Source organism: Anomaloglossus baeobatrachus, chromosome 11 (genome assembly GCF_048569485.1).
Source record: "Anomaloglossus baeobatrachus isolate aAnoBae1 chromosome 11, aAnoBae1.hap1, whole genome shotgun sequence".
Classification (NCBI taxonomy): Eukaryota; Metazoa; Chordata; class Amphibia; order Anura; family Aromobatidae; genus Anomaloglossus; species Anomaloglossus baeobatrachus.
This window is the reverse complement of record NC_134363.1, coordinates 175,890,709-175,914,304: the sequence shown is the minus strand read 5'-3', so window position 1 is coordinate 175,914,304 and position 23,596 is coordinate 175,890,709. Positions and strand designations below refer to the sequence as shown.

The window sequence follows — 23,596 nt, the reverse complement described above, 5'->3', positions numbered from 1 at the left end:
AGGAAATCAGAACTATCTCTGGCAGTGGTCATGTGACAGGAGGGGGAATAAGAAGGGTGTGGCGTCTTCCCATTGGCTGCAGGTGAATGTTGGCAACTTCAGCTGGAAGACACGCCACCTACAGTCAGCCAGTGGTACTGCAGGTTCCAGGGAAACCCAGCCTAGTGGATGAGCGGAGCCTGTGCTCCGCAGAGCCACGGGCACCGACTCCTCTCCCATCACCAGCACTATCCATGGTGGGAACATGGCATCTGTGACGACATGGACTCTCATGGGTTAAAGTTTCTTAAAATCCAGCCAGACAGCATGATAGATTGTCTATAGACAGGGGAGAAGTCCCTCATTGTTTTTACAAGACTCTTGTTGACTCAATGTAATTGTGTTGGCCACTGAAAGCCAGATGTATTGTTCTCCAGACATTTCCAGTAACCATTGTATTGTAGTTGTGAATTGATAATGTAATTACCTTAGTAGCCATTGTCTAGTCGGTGACTTGCCGACTTCATGTAGATATACTGAGTCTTTCTATGCACATCATTTAAATGAACATTATCCATGCAGCTTGAAATTCATCCAATGGGAGAAGCAATCTTGTCCAACCAATCGATGAGGACGCAGTGTATCCTAAGGGAAGGTTATGGCTATAAAAGGGACTTCTTTAAGCCACCAGGGTTGATGAAGGTTGATGGATGCTGATGGATCCAGTCTAAGCTCTTTGGAGCTGACTAGAGGATCAGGATATCTTATGGCTTCAGTCTAGGGACTCCGGTCCCGGTTGGAGACCATATCCACAGCCTAGGGATTTCGACTCCGGCTGCCAGGATTGTAACATCAAACCAGGACTACCTAAGGAGGACACTCAGGTTGGGACAGTTCAGTCACCTGTTACAGACTTTGCAGACCTCAGACAGCGTGGAACCTGTGAGGCATGGACATTCTAAATCCCTGGTGAGCAGCGGAAGGGTGAGACTCTGTTGCCTGTTACATTTGTGTGTTTTGCTGGTTATGTGTTATGTGCTGTTAATTGTTTGGGGATCCAATAAAGTCTTTCGGACCTGTGGAAGCACCTGCTACGGTGCGAAACGGCCGTCGTCCGGCGCCCCTGCACTCCCCCCTCCCTGGTTACATTGTAACAATGCTGCAGATTGTGCAATAAAAATTGCCGTTAACGTTCACCAGTGAGTTGCCGCCATTCCTTCTCACTTGAAGCCAATAAAGTCTAATTATTGTGGTTCCCTCACCCTGTGTTGTCTGAGTAGTGTTACGCCCACGGTTAAGGAGGCCGGCGTTCAGTTGGGATGAGCCCTGAGCCACGCTGTCTTTCTAAAGGCGGCGGGTTTTAGTGGACGAGAGCACCCACTGAGCCCCGTGTCTCCACAGCATCGTCTGGCGATAGGAGCAGAAGTCGCAGGAGCGGACTCCGGTGGGGACGTGACAGGGACCAACTGCAGTCCCCTGTCCTGTCGTCAGTGCTAAACCAGCGTTAATTCTAAAATGGATGACGGTCCCCATCAAACAAATACTGATTGTATATCCTTCTGATATTCCAATTACTTGACAGAATGGGAATAGTCTATTAATTCCTTGCATTTTTCATTATGGTGAGATGACTGTGCTGACTCTGTCCTATTCTAAACAGCAAAGCTGAATAGTAAAATGCAGAAAACAAAAAAAAAAAACAACAAAATATGCATGTTGCTAAATAAGAGCAGAATTAAATTATTGATACATTATCGATACAGTATTGATATTTCCATTATCCCTATACATTGAGTAAGCAACACATAGATACGAGAAGAAAAGAGCAGATATAAGAATATACTACAAGACATTACACCGGAGGCGTTTTCCAGTGGACACTTGCGGTACGTTACCTCTTGCTTCTTTTGGCCGTAGTTCTCCAGTACAGAATTGCTGTATCTTTTTGGGTGACCAATAACGCTAAGACGCTTCACAAATGTTTCTTTTAAGGTGCTCACTTCAAAGACGAGTTTTTCATAGAATACTTTAACCTGAGGGAGAAAAAAAAAAAAAAAAGTTAAAAACTGCGATGATCCTGATCACGACAAATGAACCCCCTTAGATGCCACGGTCAATAGTAACAGCTGCATCTAAACGGTTAAACAGAGGAAGACTCCCTCTGTCATTTCATCTGCGCATTGTAATGAGATCGCAGGGTCTTTATTAATTATCATCACAGCCAGGGGTCTAATAAAGGCCACGGACCGGGCTTAATAGAGAATCTATTTTTCTCTTCATTGACACCAATATTTTGACACAAAGTGACGACGCCACATTTAAACCATGCATTAAATATTATAGTGCGAATGTATGTGCACAAGTTTTCAGGTGCAAATTATGTCAGAATTACGGTGTCCTGGATTTACTTATATCTATGCAAAAATGATATCTTCTCACACACCTCTTCCTTTAAGTGACTGATTTTTGATGTGATCATGAAGGATTGCTTCAGCAAAATATCGTAGAATATTTGAGTGCTGAAACTCTCCATGTCGATTTGCTGCTCGTAATCCCAAAATTCATCATCTGGAAGATATTCTTAATAAGAGAACAGTATATAGTTAGTGGTTTCAGCATAGAGGGGGTAAATTTATTACTCTGTTATACAAGCCATTGGAAATACTGGGAAGTGGGAGAAAAGAAGTTCCAGCACGTATAGTGCTGACAGAGTGCTGGTGAAGTGGAACTGATAATTAAAAAGGAATTGATGGTAAGAGGTGAATAATTTATTACTCTATTACACAAGCGACTGGAAGTACTGGGAAGTGAGAGAAAAGAACTGGAACTTTTTTTTATTACTTCCCATAATAATAATAATAATAAGTGCTGGCACCACTTATAGTGCTAGTGAAGTGCAACTGATAATTGAAAAGGAGTTGATGGTAAGAGGTGACTAATTTATTACTTTTTACACAAGTCATTTTAAATACTGGGAAGTGAGAGAAAAAAAGTTCCAGCACTTATAGTGCTGATAGAATGCTGGTGAAGTGGAACTGATGATTAAAAAGGAGTGAATGGTAAGAGGTGGATAATTTATTACTCTATTACACAAGCATTTGGAAATACTGGGAAGTGAGACAAAAGAAGTTAAAGCACTTATAGTGCTGATAGAATGCTGGTGAAATGGAATTGATAATTAAAAAGGAGTTGATAGTAAGAGGTGAATAATTTATTACTCTATTGCACAAGCCATTGGAAATACTGGGAAGTGAGAGCAAAGAACTGGAACTTCTTTTCTATTACTTCTCAGTAATAATAATAATAATAATAATAATAATAATAATAATAATAATATTATTATTATTTATAATATATAATATTATATATATATATATATATAATATATTATATAATATAATAAAATTATTATTAATTATTATTATTATTATTATTAGTAGATCTTTGCTCTCACTTCCCAGTATTTCCAATGGCTTGTGCAATAGAGTAATACATTATCCACTTCTTATCATCCCCTCCTTTTTGTTGCACTTCACTAGCATTCTATCAGCACTATAAGTGCTGGAACTTCTTTTCTCTCACTTCCCAGTATTTCCAATGGCTTGTGCAACAGAGTAATAAATTATTCACCTCTTACCATCCACTCCTTTTCAATTATCAGTTGCACTGCACTAGCACTCTACCAGCACTATAAGTGGTTCCAGCACTTCATCATCATCATCATCATCATCATCATCATCATCATCATCATAATAATAATAATAATAATAATAATAATATTAATAATAATAAGTGCTGGAACCACTTATAGTGCTGGTAGAGTGCTAGTGAAGTGCAACTGATAATTGAAAAGGAGTGGATGGTAAGAGGTGAATAATTTATTACTCTATTGCACAAGCCATTGGAAATACTGGGAAATAAAGGAAAAGAAGTTCCAGCACTTATAGTGCTGATAGAATGTTAGTGAAGTGCAACAAAAAGGAGTGGATGTTAAGAAGTGGATAATGTATTACTCTATTGCACAAGCCATAGGAAATACTGGGAAGTGAGAGCAAAGAAGTTCCAGCACTTATAGTGCTGACAGAGTGCTGGTGAAGTGGAACTGATAATTAAAAAGGAGTGGATGGTGAGAGGTAGATATTTAAGGGTATGACTGCACTTTGTGTCGTCCTACTTGCAGTTCTAAACGCACGTTTTTGCCTTAATTGATTTGGCCAAAGTTGCCTTTTCCATGCGTGCGTGCGCGCATGCGTATTTACCGCGTTTTAGATGCGTTTTCAGCGCTTTTTACCTGCTTTTTCACCTGCGTTTTGACAGATGTGTTTTGAACATCAAGACACTGCTAAATAAAGATTAAAAAGTCAAACAGAATGAAAAAAGGGGAAAAAAAACAAAACATATATTTTGTGAATTAAGAAAGAAAAAAGTTTTTTTTCATGAAATTATAGCGGTTTTATAATTTTTAATGCTAAAATACCAATAAAATCATAATTTTCTTAAATGTAATTGTCGGATTATGTGTGTGTGTAAAGGGACATATGATTCCATTAATTTAATGTTAGAAAACCATGCGTTTTTTTTGTCCAAAAATGCATGTTTTCTGCACCAAAAAAGCGGGTAAAACGCAGGAAATTTGAAGTTTCTTGCTTTTTGCCATTTCTCATTGACTCTAATGTTAGCAAAACGCTGCAGAAATGGCAAAAACAATTGACATGCTGCTTCTTTGAACGCATGGTTTTTGCCACAAATTATGCAAATTAAACGCAGCGTTTTAAAACGCAAAGTGCGGTCTAGAAATCGACATTTTCCATAGACTATTATGGAAAAGCAAAACGCGTGCCTTTTGGCATGAAAACGCTGCAGCTCAAAACGGACCTAAAAAGCAGCAGAAACGCAATGTGCGGCCATACCCTAAGGCTATGTGTCCACGCTGCGGAAAATGCGCGGATTTTGCCGCGGATTTCTCGCGGAAAAGCCGCGGATTTCCCGAAAATCTGCAGCAGCGGCACTTCCCAGCCATTTCTATGGCAATTTGGAAATGCTGTGCCCATGCTGCGGATTTTTCCACGGCGGATTTGGTGCGGATTTTGATCCGGATTTTGGCTATGTGCCCACGCTGCGGAAAATGCGCGGATTTTGCCGCGGATTTTTCAGAAATCTGCAGCACAGTTACTCCCCAGCCATTTCTATGGCATTTGGGAAATGCTGTGCCCACGCTGCGGATTTTTCCGCAGCGGAAATCATGCGGATTTCCGTGCGGAAAAATCTGCAGCATGTCAATTATTGTTGCGGATTTACCTGCGGATTTTGCCTATTCAATTGAATGTAAAAAAAAAAAAAAAAAAAAAAAAAAAAAAAAAATCGCAAAATCCGCAACGAAATCCGCGTCAAATCCGCGACAAATCCGCAACAAATCCGCACAAAATCAGCACCTATGGAAAGGTGCGGAGTCCGGGGGAATGCTGCAGATTTAGCTGCAGAAAAATCTGCAGATACAGAGTCCCGTGGGCACATAGCCTTTGGCTTTAAAATTGGGAAAAAAAAAAAAATCCGCACCAAAATCTGCGGCAATTCCGCGGTAAATCCGCGGCAAATCCGCACCTTTGAAAAGGTGCGGATTTTGCGGGAAAGCCGCGGATTTTGATGCAGAAAAATCCGCAGCAACATTCTCCCGTGGACACATAGCCTAATACTCTATTACACAAGCCATTGGAAATGAGAGAAAAGACGTTCCAGCACTTATAGTGCTGATAGAATACTGGGGAAGTGCAACTGATAATTGAAAAGGAATGGATGGTAAGTTACACAGTTTGTGCATCTGAACAGTTCCTGGACATATTACAATGATATTTGCTCCAAAAAGAAATTCTACCTAGTTGTTGGAAAGAAGGGAGGCATTACCGGGCTTCTGTACATGTTTTGTGCAAAAGGAAAGGTGCGCTTTAAAGCCGCTACAGAATATGGTTTAAAAATAAATTGCACAGAAGTTGAATGCATCTTTTAGCTTCAACCCCCCCACCCCCACCCTCCTCCAAAAAAATGGCCACTATCAGTCGTTTGTTTCTTACTGGGACATTTCCGCTTTTCCGTCTCGTCCCACTTTTTATCCACGTGGCCTTTGATTCTCGTTTTCGGATGAAGCTTCTTAGCGCTCGTCACTGTTGATCCCTTGGATGAGTAAGTATCCAGGTTAAACTTCTGATGGAGTTTTCTAAATTGTGGAGAACTTGCAATTTTTTGTGTCCAGCCCAAATCCTGGAACCAAACCTGGAAGAGACGATCGTGGGAGTCACTGGGGGTTGGAATGTCAAAACAATGCAAACCAATAATTTAAAGAACAAAATAAAAATAAATATGTCACTTTCCATAACTGAAAATGATGAACTATCCAAAATATAGCCGAGAACTTGTGGAACAGTGAGGATCAAACCCCAAAAATAAGGCTCGGAGAAGCCTTTCTGGCAAGGACTGGTGGCCGCACATGCCCGCTCCTTTTGTTTTCTATGGGATTTCTTGCAAACAAGCCCCAAAAATAAGGGTCCGAAAAGTATTTTTGGAGTGGACTGGCGGCCACACTTGCCTGCTCCTTTTGTTTTCTGGAGACAGTGAGGTCTATAAATATAGATCAGGGTCTGTAAAATACCCCGGCTTAGGCGGCTTTCACACATCAGTTTTTTGCCATCAGGCACGATCCGGCAAAAAAACTGATGCGACAGATCCGACGAAAAAAACGGATCCGTCGCATCAGTATTTCCCATGCGTTCCTTCCATTTGACGGATCCGTTGTGATACTGAGCATGCTCAGTTTAAAAAAACGGATCTGTTGTTGGATTCCGTCACATGCCAGATGACGACGGATCCGGCGCCCATAGGCTTTCATTGTAATCACGCCGGATGGCGCCGGATCCGGCACGATCATTTTTTTTTTTTTGCCGAAGACAAAAATGTTAAAATCTGTGTTCTATCCGGCCGCCAGACAAGGACATTTTGCTGGATCTGGCAAAAAACGAATAGAACGCAGAGCCATGCGGCACAATCCGGCGGTAATGCAAGTCTATAAGGAAAAAAATGGATCCGGCTGCAGCAGACGCCGGATGCGGTTTTTCTGCAAAGCGCCGGATTGTGCCTGACGGTGAAAACCGGATGTGTGAGAGTAGCCTTAGAGAAACCTAGCGATTTCTTGATTACCGGGTCTAAGAAAAGCATCGGTGCTGATAAAATGAGGGGAATGGAAAAATAAAGCAATAAAGTTCCGATATTTACACGGCGAATTACAGACATGACACTCTTACTCACAAGTAACAGAATGCAAGTGATGAGAACGATCATGAGTCCGATGACGATTCCCGCGATGGCCGGCCAGTCCGGCTTTAAAAGGATTGGCGGCATCTGTCCGATTCCGTTACGTATGACATGACGGGGTGTGGTGGGGAAGAACGGACCTTCCTCGTAGCACTGTCCTCCTACCAGCATCACCCTAATGTACTAGATAGTAAAAAGTATTACAAGTGCATGTTGTGAACGAAATACACTCCTTCTATACCTCTGGAACTCCAAATTAATAAGACTTGTTTTATGAGCGCTCAGGAAATCAATACAGCACACACTGCTTTGTGGTGTACTCAAAGAATTCTCCTTTATTAGTACATGTGACCAGTTTATATAAGGTCAGGGACAAAGGCCTTGTCCCTCTGAACTACGTACCAATAAGAGAGGAAAAAAGGGATTAAATAATTCTTAAACACGTCACCAGTTTTCTAAGTAAATATTTCTAAAGGTGCTATTGACATGAGTTTCTCACCAGATGTCGGTAACAACCCATCCAATCCACAGAGGCCAAATAATCCACACAAATTAAACCAGTCATGTCCATAAATTAAGTTATGTCTAATAATGAGAAATGACACAGGAAAAAAGTATTGAACATGAAGAAAGAGAGATACAAAAAGCCATGACAGCAGCTGAAATCTATTAGTTAGGAAGCAATCCTGCCACTTAGTGATAAATAATATCAACTGATGGTGTATAAAAAGGTGAAACATTAAAAAAGTGCCACACAAGAAACAGCTCATGATGGGTAAAACCAGTGAGCTGTCTCAAGATCTTTGCAACCTTATTGTTGCAAAACATACTGATGGCATTTGTTACAGAATAATTTTTAAACTACTGAAGGTTTCAATGAGCACTGTTGGGAAACATAATCTGGAAGTGGAAAGAAAAACATTTCACCATAACCCGGCCACAACCAGGTGCTCCCCACAAGATTTCAGACAGAGGAGCGAAAATAAGTATCAGAAGAGTTGTCCAAGAGCCAAGAAACAGCTGTGGAGAGCTACAAAAGACCTGAAATCAGCAAGTATAATTGCTCCAAAGAAAATAATAAGTAATGCACTCCCCCTCATAGCCTGTATGCACGCTCACTATGCAAGACTCCATTGCTGAACAAAAAGCAGGTTCAAGTGCATTTACAGTTTAATGAACAACATTTCTTATAATCTATTAGTTAGAAAGCAATCCTACCACTTAGTGAAAAATAATATCAGCTGGTTCAACTGATGGCGAATAAAAACATGTCTCATTACACAAGAAACATCTCCTGATGGATAAAACCAGTGAGCTGTATCAAGACCTTCACAACCTTATTGAATACATAGGAAATTGGTGACATGTTCAATACTTATACTGTACGTAGTAGATTTTAGTAGATTGTAATAGAAGATGATGGAATCTCATCTGTTCTAAAAAAATTCTAATCAGTACCAGATTTAAGGGGTTTGACGCCCGGTACTCCCTCTAATCAGCTTTTTGCTGCTGTATGGAATAGAGCAATAAACTGCACTATTTCGTACAGAAGCATTAAGTATAATATATGTATAGATGTATATATCTGTAAGAAATAAAAGGAGGAAGCAGCCTGCAATCCTACAGCGGGGAATGCATTGCTTCTAGGTTCCCTAACTCAGATGACGGGGGAAATAGTGAGCACTGACCATCTTCTTATGCGGGTTGTTACTGAGCTTCATCACGTAGACTCCCGGCTCCCGAAACTGGAACAGCAATGAAAACTGAGGCTTCGAGGACAACCAAATCTCCTCCGCCAGCGTCCGGAAAGATCCCCAATCAAATCCAGGGTTTGTGTTATAGAAATCGTTCCTGGAATCAAGAGCAAAACAACAGCAAACCTCAGGACTGGGGAAACCTGGGCTCTGTAAGGACTCGTTCACATGTAGGAACAAAAAAAATCCCACGGAGTTTTACAGTACCTGCAAAATCAATGCAATTTCTAAAATCTCATTTACACGGTGCATTTTTTTTCCTCCACTGTTTTTACCAGTAATGACTCCCCCCCCCCCCAAAAAAAAATAAAAATGCAGCAGGTCAAGTCTCTCAATGTTTTTTTTTCCGCAGTTTCCCCGATTGAAATCAAAATTACTTGGAAAAAAAATCCAAATAATTTACATTTACATTTCTTTTTTGATGTGTTGTTTTTGCTGCTTTTTGTGCTAAATTAATCAAGAAGAAGGCTCACGCAATTCATGAATTTGGCGCAAAGGGCCAACCCAGCTGTGCCTTTTTTTTGTCTGTCCTTATTGATGGCCTATGCTTAGGCACAGTATGGGATCCGAGAAGGTGCGACACCCAACGCCCGCACCGATCCGCCGTTTCCTGTGCCGGCGGCACCTGGGGGTGCGGAGTTGCAAAAGCTGCACAACTCCATCAACTGCACAGCGTTGGCGGCTGGGTACTGCACATGCACCCCCATTTTGTAATCAATAGGGTCAAATGTGTAGTATGTAGCCGCTCCGGCATATGTTGGTGCCATTTTTCACATAAAACACATTAGTATTCAGCATTCACTTACACGTCGTACACGGGGTAATAGGGTTTGGATGCAATGAACATGATGAAGTCATTCACATGGATACACGTGGTGGGGTTCAAGACCCCAGAAATCCCAGCCAATCGGAACAATCTGTTCTCTACTGCGGAAAAATAACAAAAAATTACAATAATATTTATCAAAACAAAGAGCAGCAATGAAAGCAAAAAGAAAAGAGAAGACTTCAGATTTCATCAAGACCTCCGTGCACACTCTGCTGGTCGGGGGCGCTGTGGAGTCAGACGCTTCTGATTAGGAGGCTCGCGCCTTTGTGCTCTTACCCGAGACGTTGGACGGTGATGGATCCTCTTCACGGCTCAGCAGAGGTTTTATTTCTTGGGGCTTGGGATTGTAAACACCTACAAATCCTTCTTCTGTCAAAAGAAAAACAAATCATTTTTTTTCCGTGAATAAAGGAAATGTAAAAAAAAATTAATTACCAAATCTGATTTAATAAATGCGCTTCAATTAAATGGTTGTTCCCAGACATGACCGTAGATCAATCAAACAATCCCATCTGCAACATAAACATCGCAATCAAATATAAAGATTTACATCACTGCACGGAACACCTCTCCTCCAGAGTCCAGTGGTGGAGGCTTTACACCACTCCATGTGACGCTCAGCATTGTGCTTGGTGATGTATGGCTCAGCATTGTGCTTGGTGATGTACAGCTCAGCATTGTGCTTGGTGATGTACAGCTCAGCATTGTGCTTGGTGATGTATGGCTCAGCATTGTGCTTGGTGATGTTTGGCTCAGCATTGTGCTTGGTGATGTACGGCTCAGCATTGTGCTTGGTGATGTATGGTTCAGCATTGTGCTTGGTGATGTACGGCTCGGCATTGTGCTTGGTGATGTATGGCTCGGCATTGTGCTTGGTGATGTATGGGTCGGCATTGTGCTTAGTGATGTATGGCTCAGCATTGTGCTTGGTGATGTATGGTTCAGCATTGTGCTTGGTGATGTACGGCTCAGCATTGTGCTTGGTGATGTATGGTTCAGCATTGTGCTTGGTGATGTACGGCTCGGCATTGTGCTTGGTGATGTATGGCTCGGCATTGTGCTTGGTGATGTATGGCTCGGTATTGTGCTTGGTGATGTACGGCTAAGCATTGTGCTTGGTGATGTACAGCTCGGCATTGTGCTTGGTGATGTACAGCTCAGCATTGTGCTTGGTAATGTGCGGCTCGGCATTGTGCTTGGTGATGTATGGTTCAGCATTGTGGTTAGTGATGTACGGCTCAGCATTGTGCTTGGTGATGTACGGCTCGGCATTGTGCTTGGTGATGTATGGCTCAGCATTGTGCTTGGTGATGTACGGCTCGGCATTGTGCTTGGTGATGTATGGCTCAGCATTGTGCTTGGTGATGTACAGCTCAGCATTGTGCTTGGTGATGTATGGCTCAGCATTGTGCTTGGTGATGTATGGCTCGGCATTGTGCTTGGTGATGTATGGCTCAGCATTGTGCTTGGTGATGTATGGCTCGGCATTGTGCTTGGTGATGTACGGCTCAGCATTGTGCTTGGTGATGTACGGCTCGGCATTGTGCTTGGTGATGTACGGCTCGGCATTGTGCTTGGTGATGTACGGCTCGGCATTGTGATTGGTGATGTATGGCTCGGCATTGTGCTTGGTGATGTATGGCTCGGCATTGTGCTTGGTGATGTACGGCTCGGCATTGTGATTGGTGATGTATGGCTCAGCATTGTGCTTGGTGATGTATGGCTCAGCATTGTGCTTGGTGATGTACGGCTCAGCATTGTGCTTGGTGATGTATGGCTCGGCATTGTGCTTGGTGATGTATGGCTCGGCATTGTGCTTGGTGATGTACGGCTCAGCATTGTGCTTAGTGATGTACAGCTCAGCATTGTGCTTGGTGATGTACGGCTCAGCATTGTGCTTGGTGATGTACGGCTCGGCATTGTACTTGGGGATGTACAGCTCAGCATTGTGCTTGGTGATGTACAGCTCAGCATTGTGCTTGGTGATGTATGGCTCGGCATTGTGCTTGGTGATGTACGGCTCAGCATTGTGCTTGGTGATGTACGGCTCAGCATTGTGCTTGGTGATGTATGGCTCAGCATTGTGCTTGGTGATGTATGGCTCGGCATTGTGCTTGGTGATGTATGGCTCGGCATTGTGCTTGGTGATGTACGGCTCGGCATTGTGCTTGGTGATGTACGGCTCAGCATTGTGCTTGGTGATGTATGGCTCAGCATTGTGCTTGGTGATGTACGGCTCAGCATTGTGCTTGGTGATGTATGGTTCAGCATTGTGCTTGGTGATGTATGGCTGGGCATTGTGCTTGGTGATGTACGGCTCGGCATTGTGCTTGGTGATGTACGGCTCGGCATTGTGCTTGGTGATGTATGGCTCGGCATTGTGCTTGGTGATGTATGGCTCGGCATTGTGCTTGGTGATGTACGGCTCGGCATTGTACTTGGTGATGTACGGCTCAGCATTGTGGTTGGTGATGTATGGTTCAGCATTGTGCTTGGTGATGTACGGCTCAGCATTGTGCTTGGTGATGTACGGCTCGGCATTGTGCTTGGTGATGTACGGCTCAGCATTGTGCTTGGTGATGTACGGCTCGGCATTGTGCTTGGTGATGTATGGCTCGGCATTGTGCTTGGTGATGTACTGCTCAGCATTGTGCTTGGTGATGTACGGCTCGGCATTGTGCTTGGTGATGTATGGCTCAGCATTGTGCTTGGTGATGTACGGCTCGGCATTGTGCTTGGTGATGTACGGCTCGGCATTGTGGTTGGTGATGTATGGTTCAGCATTGTGCTTGGTGATGTACGGCTCGGCATTGTGCTTGGTGATGTACGGCTCAGCATTGTGCTTGGTGATGTACGGCTCGGCATTGTGCTTGGTGATGTATGGCTCGGCATTGTGCTTGGTGATGTACTGCTCAGCATTGTGCTTGGTGATGTACGGCTCGGCATTGTGCTTGGTGATGTACGGCTCAGCATTGTGCTTGGTGATGTATGGCTCAGCATTGTGCTTGGTGATGTACGGCTCGGCATTGTGCTTGGTGATGTACGGCTCAGCATTGTGCTTGGTGATGTATGGCTCAGCATTGTGCTTGATGATGTACGGCTCAGCATTGTGCTTGGTGATGTACGGCTCGGCATTGTGCTTGATGATGTACGGCTCGGCATTGTGCTTGGTGATGTACGGCTCAGCATTGTGCTTGGTGATGTATGGCTCGGCATTGTGCTTGGTGATGTACGGCTCGGCATTGTGCTTGGTGATGTGCGGCTGCAGCAGCTACTTGGCCATGAAGCTCCCGGTAGGTGCAGTGTTTGTTCTGATGTTACCAGAGGAGGTCTGGACTCTGCAGTTGTGGGGTCAGCAGAGCGGTGGGGACTTTTCTTCGCTTTGCTCCTCAGCACTCGACCCCCCTTCTCTAATGTTATGGGGTCTCCGATTTGTGGCTCTGGCTCCTTCCATTTCTCAATAATATCTCTCACAAGTGATGGGAAAATTTAGGGGGAAGAAACCATGTGCAACTGGGCAGCACAATATGCACCAAAGGCAATGGAGCCGGTTATGCACCAGGGCCAGATGTTATACACGGGGGGCAATACAGCTGAATAAGAAGCCTGAAGTCAGTGATTAAGGTTTATAGAACACTACAATGTATTTATCTTTAGAAAACTTGCACAATACTGTACATTAAGGGGTACTTTGCACGTTGCGACATCGTTACTGGCGGCGGATGTGCGTCACTTTCGATTTGACCCCGACGATATCGCAGTAACGATGTTGCAACGTGGAAAGTACCCCTTAGGGCCACAATAGTCAGAGATCGGGCAGCAAAAGCGCAATTCCCAGAGCACAGGTACAAGCGTCCAAATATCACCACTGAGCAGAAGACTAGCGGGCTTTACACGCTACGATATCGTTAATGAATTATCGTCGGGGTCACGGTGTTTGTGACGCACATCTGGCGTCATTAATGTGATTGCAGCGTGTGACACTTAAGAGCGACCTTAAACGATCGCAAAAGCGGTCAAAATCGTTTGCCGCGGACAGGTCGTCCTGAAACAAAAAATCGTTTTCTGCTTATTAGCGATGTTGTTCGTCGTTCCTGCGGCAGCACACATCGCTGTGTGTGACACCGCAGGAGCGAGGAACATCTCCTACCTGCCTCCACCGGCAATGCGGAAGGAAGGAGGTGGGCGGGATGTTACGTCCCGCTCATCTCCGCCCCTCCGCTTCTATTGGCCGCCTGCCGTGTGACGTCGCTGTGACGCTGCACGAACCGCCCCCTTAGAAAGGAGGCGGATCGCCGGCCAGAGCGACGTCGCAGGGCAGGTAAGTGCATGTGACGGGGGTAAGCGAGGTTGTGTGCCACGGGCAGCAATTTGCCCATGTTGCACAACAATTTGCCCATGTTGCACAACTGACGGGTGCGGGTACGATCGCTTGTGATCTCGCTAGCGAGATCGCAGCGTGTAAGCCCGCTTAAGACTGGCAGCGCTCTAGGATAGACTGCTCAGCTAAATAGCTGGCCAATCAAACCATACAGAGCAAACAGACTGGACGGCTGAGCTGTCATTGAACACATCAACAGCTCAGCACATTCCTGCACTAGAGTAGACAACTGAGCTGTCAATCAGCATACTGACAGCTCCTCACACCGACAGCTCCTCACACCGACAGCTCCTCACACCGACAGCTCTGCACACCAACAGCTCCTCACACCGACAGCTCCTCACACCGACAGCTCTGCACACTGATAGCTCCGCACACCGACAGCTCCGCACACCGACAGCTCCTCACACCGACAGCTCCTCACACCGACAGCTCCTCACACCGACAGCTCCTCAAACCGACAGCTCTGCACACTGATAGCTCCGCACACCGACAGCTCCGCACACCGACAGCTCCTCACACCGACAGCTCCTCACACCGACAGCTCCTCACACCGACAGCTCCTCACACCGACAGCTCTGCACACTGACAGATCCTCACACCGACAGCTCCTCACACCGACAGCTCCTCACACCGACAGCTCCTCACACCGACAGCTCTGCACACTGACAGCTCCTCACACCGACAGCTCCTCACACCGACAGCTCCTCACACTGATAGCTCCGCACACCGACAGCTCCTCACACCGACAGCTCCTCACACCGACAGCTCCTCACACCGACAGCTCCTCACACCGACAGCTCCGCACACCGACAGCTCCTCACACCGACAGCTCCTCACACCGACAGCTCCTCACACCGACAGCTCTGCACACTGACAGATCCTCACACCGACAGCTCCTCACACCGACAGCTCCTCACACCGACAGCTCCTCACACCGACAGCTCTGCACACTGACAGCTCCTCACACCGACAGCTCCTCACACCGACAGCTCCTCACACTGATAGCTCCGCACACCGACAGCTCCGCACACCGACAGCTCCTCACACCGACAGCTCCTCACACCGACAGCTCCTCACACCGACAGCTCCTCACACCGACAGCTCTGCACACTGACAGATCCTCACACCGACAGCTCCTCACACCGACAGCTCCTCACACCGACAGCTCCTCACACCGACAGCTCTGCACACTGACAGCTCCTCACACCGACAGCTCCTCACACCGACAGCTCCTCACACTGATAGCTCCGCACACCGACAGCTCCGCACACCGACAGCTCCTCACACCGACAGCTCCTCACACCGACAGCTCCTCACACCGACAGCTCCGCACACCGACAGCTCCTCACACCGACAGCTCTGCACACCGACAGCTCCTCACACCGACAGCTCCTCACACCGACAACTCCTCACACCGACAGCTCCTCACACCGACAGCTCCGCACACCGACAGCTCCTCATACCGACAGCTCTGCACACTGACAGATCCTCACACCGACAGCTCTGCACACTGACAGATCCTCACACCGACAGCTCCTTACACCGACAGCTCCTCACACCGACAGCTCCTCACACCGACAGCTCTGCACACTGACAGATCCTCACACCGACAGCTCCTCACACCGACAGCTCCTCACACCGACAGCTCCTCACACCGACAGCTCTGCACACTGACAGCTCCTCACACCGACAGCTCTGCACACCGACAGCTCCGCACACCGACAGCTCCGCACACCGACAGCTCCGCACACCGACAGCTCTGCACACCGACAGCTCCACACACCGACAGCTCCGCACACCGACAGCTCTGCACACCGACAGCTCTGCACACCGACAGCTCCTCACACCGACAGCTCTGCACACCGACAGCTCCTCACACCGACAGCTCCTCACACCGACAGCTCTGCACACCGACAGCTCCTCACACCGACAGCTCCTCACACCGACAGCTCTTCACACCGACAGCTCTGCACACTGACAGCTCCTCACACCGACAGCTCTGCACACCGACAGCTCCGCACACCGACAGCTCCACACACCGACAGCTCCTCACACCGACAGCTCTGCACACCGACAGCTCCTCACACCGACAGCTCTGCACACTGACAGCTCTGCACACCGACAGCTCCTCACACCAACAGCTCCTCACACCGACAGCTCCTCACACCGACAGCTCCGCACACCGACAGCTCTGCACACCGACAGCTCCGCACACCGACAGCTCCTCACACCGACAGCTCCTCACACCGACAGCTCCTCACACGGACAGCTCTGCACACTGACAACTCCTCACACCGACAGCTCTGCACACCGACAGCTCCTCACACCGACAGCTCTGCACACCGACAGCTCCTCACACCGACAGCTCTGCACACCGACAGCTCCTCACACCGACAGCTCTGCACACCCACAGCTCCTCACACCGACAACTCTGCACACTGACAGCTCTGCACACCGACAGCTCCTCACACCGACAGCTCCTCACACCGACAGCTCCTCACACCGACAGCTCCTCACACCGACAACTCTGCACACTGACAGCTCTGCACACCGACAGCTCCTCACACCGACAGCTCCTCACACCGACAGCTCTGCACACCGACAGCTCCTCACACCGACAGCTCTGCACACCGACAGCTCCTCATACCGACAGCTCTGCACACCGACAGCTTTGCATGCCAACTGCTTAGGACGCCGACCACGCAGCATGCCAACAGCTGAACAACGCCGACAGCTCAGCCCACCCCAGATCCACAGTGCAGCAAACAGTTACCTATTGTGTCCAGGATGCACAGGCAGAATTTGTGACCAAAACTTACCGGTGCACTTCACTACATACACAGACGGAGCGCTGCCCGAGTGCAAGGAGCAGATTTGTTTCTCCAGAGTGTTATCCATCACAATTATTGCATCCTTCCCTCCGTGCTCTGCACTGATAGACACCTGAGGAAGTGATACAAGACCATAATATGTTATATTAGTTGTGTCATCATGTATCCGAAAGTCTCTGAGATCTGGAATATCATGTATCCATTTTCCAGTGTATACTGTATACAGTATATATATATATATATATATATATACACACATATATATATATATATATATATATATATATATATACACACACTAGCTGTAGTACCTGGGTGTTGCCCGGGATAGTAACTGTCACTGTCTCTCTCCCAGTCTGTCTCTATCTCTCTGTTTCTTTCCCCATCTGTCTCTTTCCCTGTCTGTCTTTGTCCATCTCTTTGTCTGTGTCTTTTGCTGTCTGTCTCTTTCCCTGTCGTCCTGTCTCTGTCTGTCTCTTTCCTTGTCTGTCTCTATCCAGGTCTGTCTCTTTCCCTATCTGTCCTTGTCTGCCTGTTTCTGTCCCTATCTGCCTGTCTCTGTCCATGTCTGCCTGTCTCTGTCCCTGTCTGCCTGTCTCTGTCTGTCTCTATCCAGGTCAGTTTCTTTACCTGTCTGTCTCTTTCCCCATCTGTCTCTTTCCCCATCTGGCTCTTTCCCCATCTGTCTCTGTCTGTCTCTTTTACCGTCTGTCTATCTCTTTTACCGTCTGTTTCTGTCTGTCTCTTTCCCTGTCTGTCTCTGTCTGTCTGTGTCTGTCTGTCTGTCTCTTTCTCTCTATCCGTCTCCCCACCGATATCATATTACCTCACACATAAGCTTCTTATACTGTGACTGTCCTTTGTTCCTATAGCAACCAATCACAGCTGCTATTAATAACCAGTAGTTCCAGGCTCCATTTACTTTAATGAAGGCAGGTTTTTTGGAGAGTAACTGTAAAGCATGGGGTTAAACTTTCCCGTCAAAACATAGTCTACGACGTTCCCTGGGTCACATGAGGTGTCTGTGCAAAGGTTTGTGATTGTAAATGCGACGGTGCAGATTCCTTTAGCAGACATACACACACACACACATACATATACAGTATACACACACACACATACATATATATATACACATACACACATACATACACTCAGCTTTATATATTAGATATATATATAAACACACACTATATACCTTCCCTCCTGACGGCTCAGCAGAGCGCAGCTGCGGCGTCTCTTCTACACACTGGATCTGTAATAAGGTTTTCTGCTTTCTTCTGCAGTCAGCGTTGCAGATGATATCAACGTCTTCTGTCCGACAGATGCAAAGTCCAAGAAAGTGGTCATAACCTTCATAATGTTCAGGCTGTGCACACACCTGGATAACACAAAAGTATATATATATATATATATATATATATATATATATATATCTATATCTCACAGGAAAATATCCACAAGTGCTAAACAATTCAGAATTACTATTTGATACTTGAATATTATGTTTTCATAAAGCGCTATCGAGGGGAGTAAAATAAAATAGTAATATTACACTTAAAGGGAGTCTGTCAGCAGGTTTTTGCTATGTAAGCTGAAGACAGCATGCTGTAGGGGTTTAAAAACAAAAATCAACTGTGTCTCTCTTATCAGGCTGTGTGCTGTTGTTTAAACTAACGGCTTTATCACCTAGTGATTATCATTGCTGGACCACAGAGTCACGAACATGGCAGTCCAGCATGCCCCCTCCTGTGACTGGCAGCTCACTGTCAATGTACATTCTCTACAGAGAGCCTGGTGTGGGTGGGACAGCTCTCTTAGCTCTGCTATATGGCTAAATCTAAAATCTCTGATTGTGTCAGAATCAAAGGGATACATTGATGGATTCAGGATCTTTTTGCCTACAACATGCTGCTCTCAGATGAGGTAGCAAAAATCTGGTGGCAGATTCCCTTAATATTTGAAATCCCGATCACATTGCTGCTGCTGTAATCTGCTGCTGATTTTTTCCATCCTCAAATCCAGTAAAAAAAAAAATCTGCAGAGAAACAGCAACATGTGAACAGTGCGTGCTGTAAAGTGCTGCACATTTCAGTGTAGAATCTAAATCTGCAGCGATTATTTCCCCCAAAGCTGTGATGTAGATTACCTGCTGGGAGCAGTAGTCCGTCCACTCCTGCGGGGTTAGACACTTTCCTTCATGGTTGCGTGTGGATCCGTCTCTACAGATATCGTACACAATCGGCGCACAGCTGACCCCCTCAAGTGCCGTATGATAGCCGGGAGCGCATGGGCAGCGTCCATCACTGGGCTGCAGCAGAGTACACGATACATGGACGTGTGACTATACATACAGCACGCACCCAGCAGAGCGCACAGTGTCACTTAACTAAACCCTTTTTTTCCTCTTTATAATTTTAACCAACAGGGAAAGTTAGGAAACTGCAAATCACTTTATTAGGGGATTTGTCTTCATTCCAGTAAAAAACAAAAACATTGCATATAAGTGACTTCCAATCCCCGGCTTTTCTCCAGTCTATTTATTGCCTTCAGCTGCATTGATATTAGAACGTTCTCAATTGGAGTACAGATGCTGGCAGTGATGGGTGAGCTCATCCCGTTACCTCCTACAGCAGCATATTCCTTGACCTAGTGGTACTCAGGTGCTGAGCTGATCCATCACACCCAGCAGCGGTATTCCCAGAGCTAGTGATACTCAGGTACTGAACTGACCCATTACTACCAGCAGCAGTACTCCAAAAGTGATACTCAGGTGCTGAGCTCAGCTGACCCATCATTGCCAGCAGCGGTATTCCCAGAGCTAGTGATACTCAGGTACTGAGCTTACACATCACTGCCAGCAGCAGTACTCCAAAAGTGATACTCATGTGCTGAGCTCAGCTGATCCATCACACCCAGCAGCGGTATTCCCAGAGCTAGTGATACTCAGGTACTGAGCTTACACATCACTGCCAGCAGCAGTACTCCAAAAGGGATACTCATGTGCTGAGCTCAGCTGACCCATCATTGCCAGCAGCGGTATTCCCAGAGCTAGTGATACTCAGGTACTGAACTGACCCATTACTACCAGCAGCAGTACTCCAAAAGTGATACTCAGGAGCTGAGCTCAGCTGACCCATCACACCCAGCAGCGGTATTCCCAGAGCTAGTGATACTCAGGTACTGAACTGACCCATTACTACCAGCAGCAGTACTCCAAAAGTGATACTCAGGTGCTGAGCTCAGCTGACCCATTATTGCCAGCAGCAGTACTCCAAAAGTGATACTCAGGTGCTGAGCTCAGCTGACCCATCATTGCCAGCAGTGGTATTCCTAGAGCTAGTGATACTCAGGTACTGAGCTTACACATCACTGCCAGCAGCGGTACTCCAAATGAGTATACTCTGATATCAATGCAGCTGAAGGCAACTAGACTGGGGAAAAAGCAGAGGTTTTTAAGTCACTTACATACAGTTTTCTTTATATATCTATATTTTATAATTTTAAAAAGTAATTAAAGTTTTATATAATAATAAATATAATAATATCTATATATATAATTGCCTTATTCTGTCTGTCTGTCTTGCTCCAAAATTGTGTCACCGTGACAGTGTCATTAGAGTGACAACTGTCGGATTGGCCGCTGGGCTCGGCCTGGCCCCGCCCCCCCCCCACGGATTGGCCGCTCGCCTCGCCCTGGCCCCGCCCCCCACATGGATTGGCCGCTCGCCCCGACCCTCCGCACGCATCGACCGCTCGACCACGCCCCTTCCCCCGAATTCAGACGAAGCCCCGACTCCCCCAGCCCAGACATAACCTTGCGATGCTGGGATCGTGACAGAGCCGGTGTACGCTGGTAACCATGATTAACATCGGGTAACAATAGGAAGCGCTTCCCTTAGTTACCCGATGTGTATCATGGTTACCAGCGAACACCGGCTCCCGGTACACATGTGCAGGGAGCCGGCATACGCTGCGGTCAATAATGAAGTGTCATGCAGCAGTGAAAGAGTTAAAGACACTGCAAGACACTTCATTATAGGCAGCGGGCACCCACAGAAGAGAGAAGACCGAAGAAAGAAGACCCCGCAGTCATACTCACCAAATGCCGACCGGGAGCAGGTGAGCGCATCAAGGTCCTGCAGCGGCGGAACACACACACACGCACACACATAAGAACAGACACACACATCAGATCACACTCACTCACACCTCACACACACATCAGATCGCATCCACACACTCACAACATCCAGTGATATCGCTTACTTCTCGGCGGCGATACTGTGCAGTGACCTTCCAGGACCTGCCGGAGGATCACATGGCCGGAAGCATGTGGTATCTCCGGATGTTGTGAGTGTGTTAGCGCGTATGTGCGATATCGTCAGTGTGTGTGTTTATGTGCGTGCGTGTATGCGATCGGATGTCTGCGTGAATGCGATCGTATGTGTGCGTGAATGCGATCGGATGTGTGTGTGTCGGCAGAAGGCAGAGGAGCACGGCGTGCAGCACAGCTGCTGGGACCGCCCACCGGAGGGCACAGGGAGAAGTGGGGTGTGAGTGTATGCGATCAGATGTGTGCGTGTATACTGTCTGATGTGTGACTGTGGAGCACGATGGGGGGTGTGCAGCATGGGGTATGGAGCACGATGGGGGGTGTGCAGCACGGGGGGTGGAGCACGATGGGGGGTGCGCAGCATGGGGGATGGAGCACGATGGGGGGTGCGCAGCATGGGGTATGGAGCACGATGGGGGGTGTGCAGCACGGGGGGTGGAGCACGATGGGGGGTGCGCAGCATGGGGGATGGAGCACGATGGGGGGTGCGCAGCATGGGGGATGGAGCACGATGGGGGGTGCGTAGCATGGGGGATGGAACACGATGGGGGGTGCGCAGCATGGGGGATGGAGCACGATGGGGGGTGCGCAGCATGGGGGATGGAGCACGATGGGGGGTGCGCAGCATGGGGGATGGAGCACGATGGGGGGTGCGCAGCATGGGGGATGGAGCACGATGGGGGATGGAGCAGGATGGGGGGGTGCGCAGCATGGGGGATGGAGCACGATGGGGAGTGTGCAGCATGGGGGATGGAGCACAATGAGGAGTGCGCAGCATGGGGGATGGAGCACGATGGGGGGGGTGCGCAGCAAGGGGGATGGAGCACGATGGGGGGTGCGCAGCATTGGGGATGGAGCACGATGGGGACTGCGCAGCATGGGAGATGGAGCACGATGGGGAGTGCGCAGCATGGGGGATGGAGCACGATGAGGAGTGCGCAGCATGGGGGATGGAGCACGATGGGGGGTGCGCAGCATGGGGGATAGAGCACGATGGGGGGTGCACAGCATAGAGGATGGAGCACGATGGGGGGTGCGCAGCATGGGGGATGGAGCACGATGGGGAGTGCGCAGCATGGGGGATGGAGCACGATGGGGGTGCACAGCATGGGGGATGGAGCACGATGGGGGGTGCGCAGCATGGGGGATGGAGCACGATGGGAGGTGCGCAGCATGGGGGATGGAGCACGATGGGGGTGCGCAGCATGGGGGATGGAGCACGATGGGGGTGCACGCCTCCACCCAAAACACACACACCGCCACACGCGCACCGCACAACACACCACACACACACTGGGAACCACAAACACCGCCCTACACAGACACCCACACACAGACAACGCCGCACACATACAACACCCAACACACAAACACCGCGGCATACACAAATATATGCACATACCGCGCAACACACACACTGCACAAAACATACCTCCCCCCAAAACACACACATGCACTCCACACCCAAACAAACCGCACAACACACACAGCACCACACACACACAATGCTGCAGACACACAGCGCTCCACAAACAACGCAACACACACAATGCAATACACAAACAACACCGCTCTCACACACCCCAACACCCAGACAACACCCAGAACATTTACAGCCCCTACACAAACACTGGCAACTACACACAACATCGATATATATAACAAAAAACATACATTAACTACACAATAAATTCTAGAATACCCGATGCGTTAGAATAGGGCCACCTTCTAGTGTTAGAATAATGTCCTAGTGTCACCTTTATACAGTGAAAAAAATAAAATAGTCATAGAATTTTTTTTTTTTTTACCTGAAATCCCCTCCCCTCCCCGCGGCAGATACACGTGGTTTGTCCTTCATCAGGCTGCACGGCTTCAGATCCGCAAGAAAAGCAGGAGCCCTGACCCGCCAGGGGATTGAAGAAATCCGCGGGACATTTTACACACTGCGCTGTGGGATCCGACTCTGGTCCCGACCTGAAATAGCCTTTAGACAAGGAATAATTAGTGTGTGACTCATGAAGACCCCATTTACCCCGAGGACCAACACTATTACGGAATTTAACCCTTTCCAGAAGGCGCCAATTTTTTTTTTGCACTCTTACCTTCCCCTCTTCTAAGCACTAGAACTTTTTTATTCTTCCATCGACATAGGCATAGGGTTTTTTTTAGTTTTTATTGCTA

The 23,596-nt window shown here is 47.3% G+C and overlaps 1 protein-coding gene across 5 annotated transcripts in view; it reads right to left on the bottom strand.

Moving 5' to 3' along the window:
* LOC142257255 (uncharacterized) overlaps positions 1–23,596 on the bottom strand; it is a 141,342-nt gene that overhangs the window by 105,733 nt on the left and 12,013 nt on the right. For 3 of the 5 annotated variants that reach the window (XM_075329411.1, XM_075329415.1, XM_075329413.1), the window contains exons 2-13: positions 23,224–23,399; positions 19,229–19,390; positions 18,278–18,460; positions 17,068–17,191; positions 10,141–10,233; positions 9,842–9,962; positions 8,970–9,132; positions 8,209–8,301; positions 7,276–7,464; positions 6,048–6,246; positions 2,423–2,559; positions 1,875–2,012 (exon numbers count right to left, since the gene is read on the bottom strand). In XM_075329411.1, the coding sequence (XP_075185526.1) occupies positions 1,875–2,012; positions 2,423–2,559; positions 6,048–6,246; positions 7,276–7,464; positions 8,209–8,301; positions 8,970–9,132; positions 9,842–9,962; positions 10,141–10,233; positions 17,068–17,191; positions 18,278–18,460; positions 19,229–19,390; positions 23,224–23,399 (1,778 nt within the window). The remainder of the gene's footprint in view (positions 1–1,874; positions 2,013–2,422; positions 2,560–6,047; positions 6,247–7,275; positions 7,465–8,208; positions 8,302–8,969; positions 9,133–9,841; positions 9,963–10,140; positions 10,234–17,067; positions 17,192–18,277; positions 18,461–19,228; positions 19,391–23,223; positions 23,400–23,596) is intronic. The other 2 variants (XM_075329412.1, XM_075329414.1) reach the window with 2 other exon arrangements.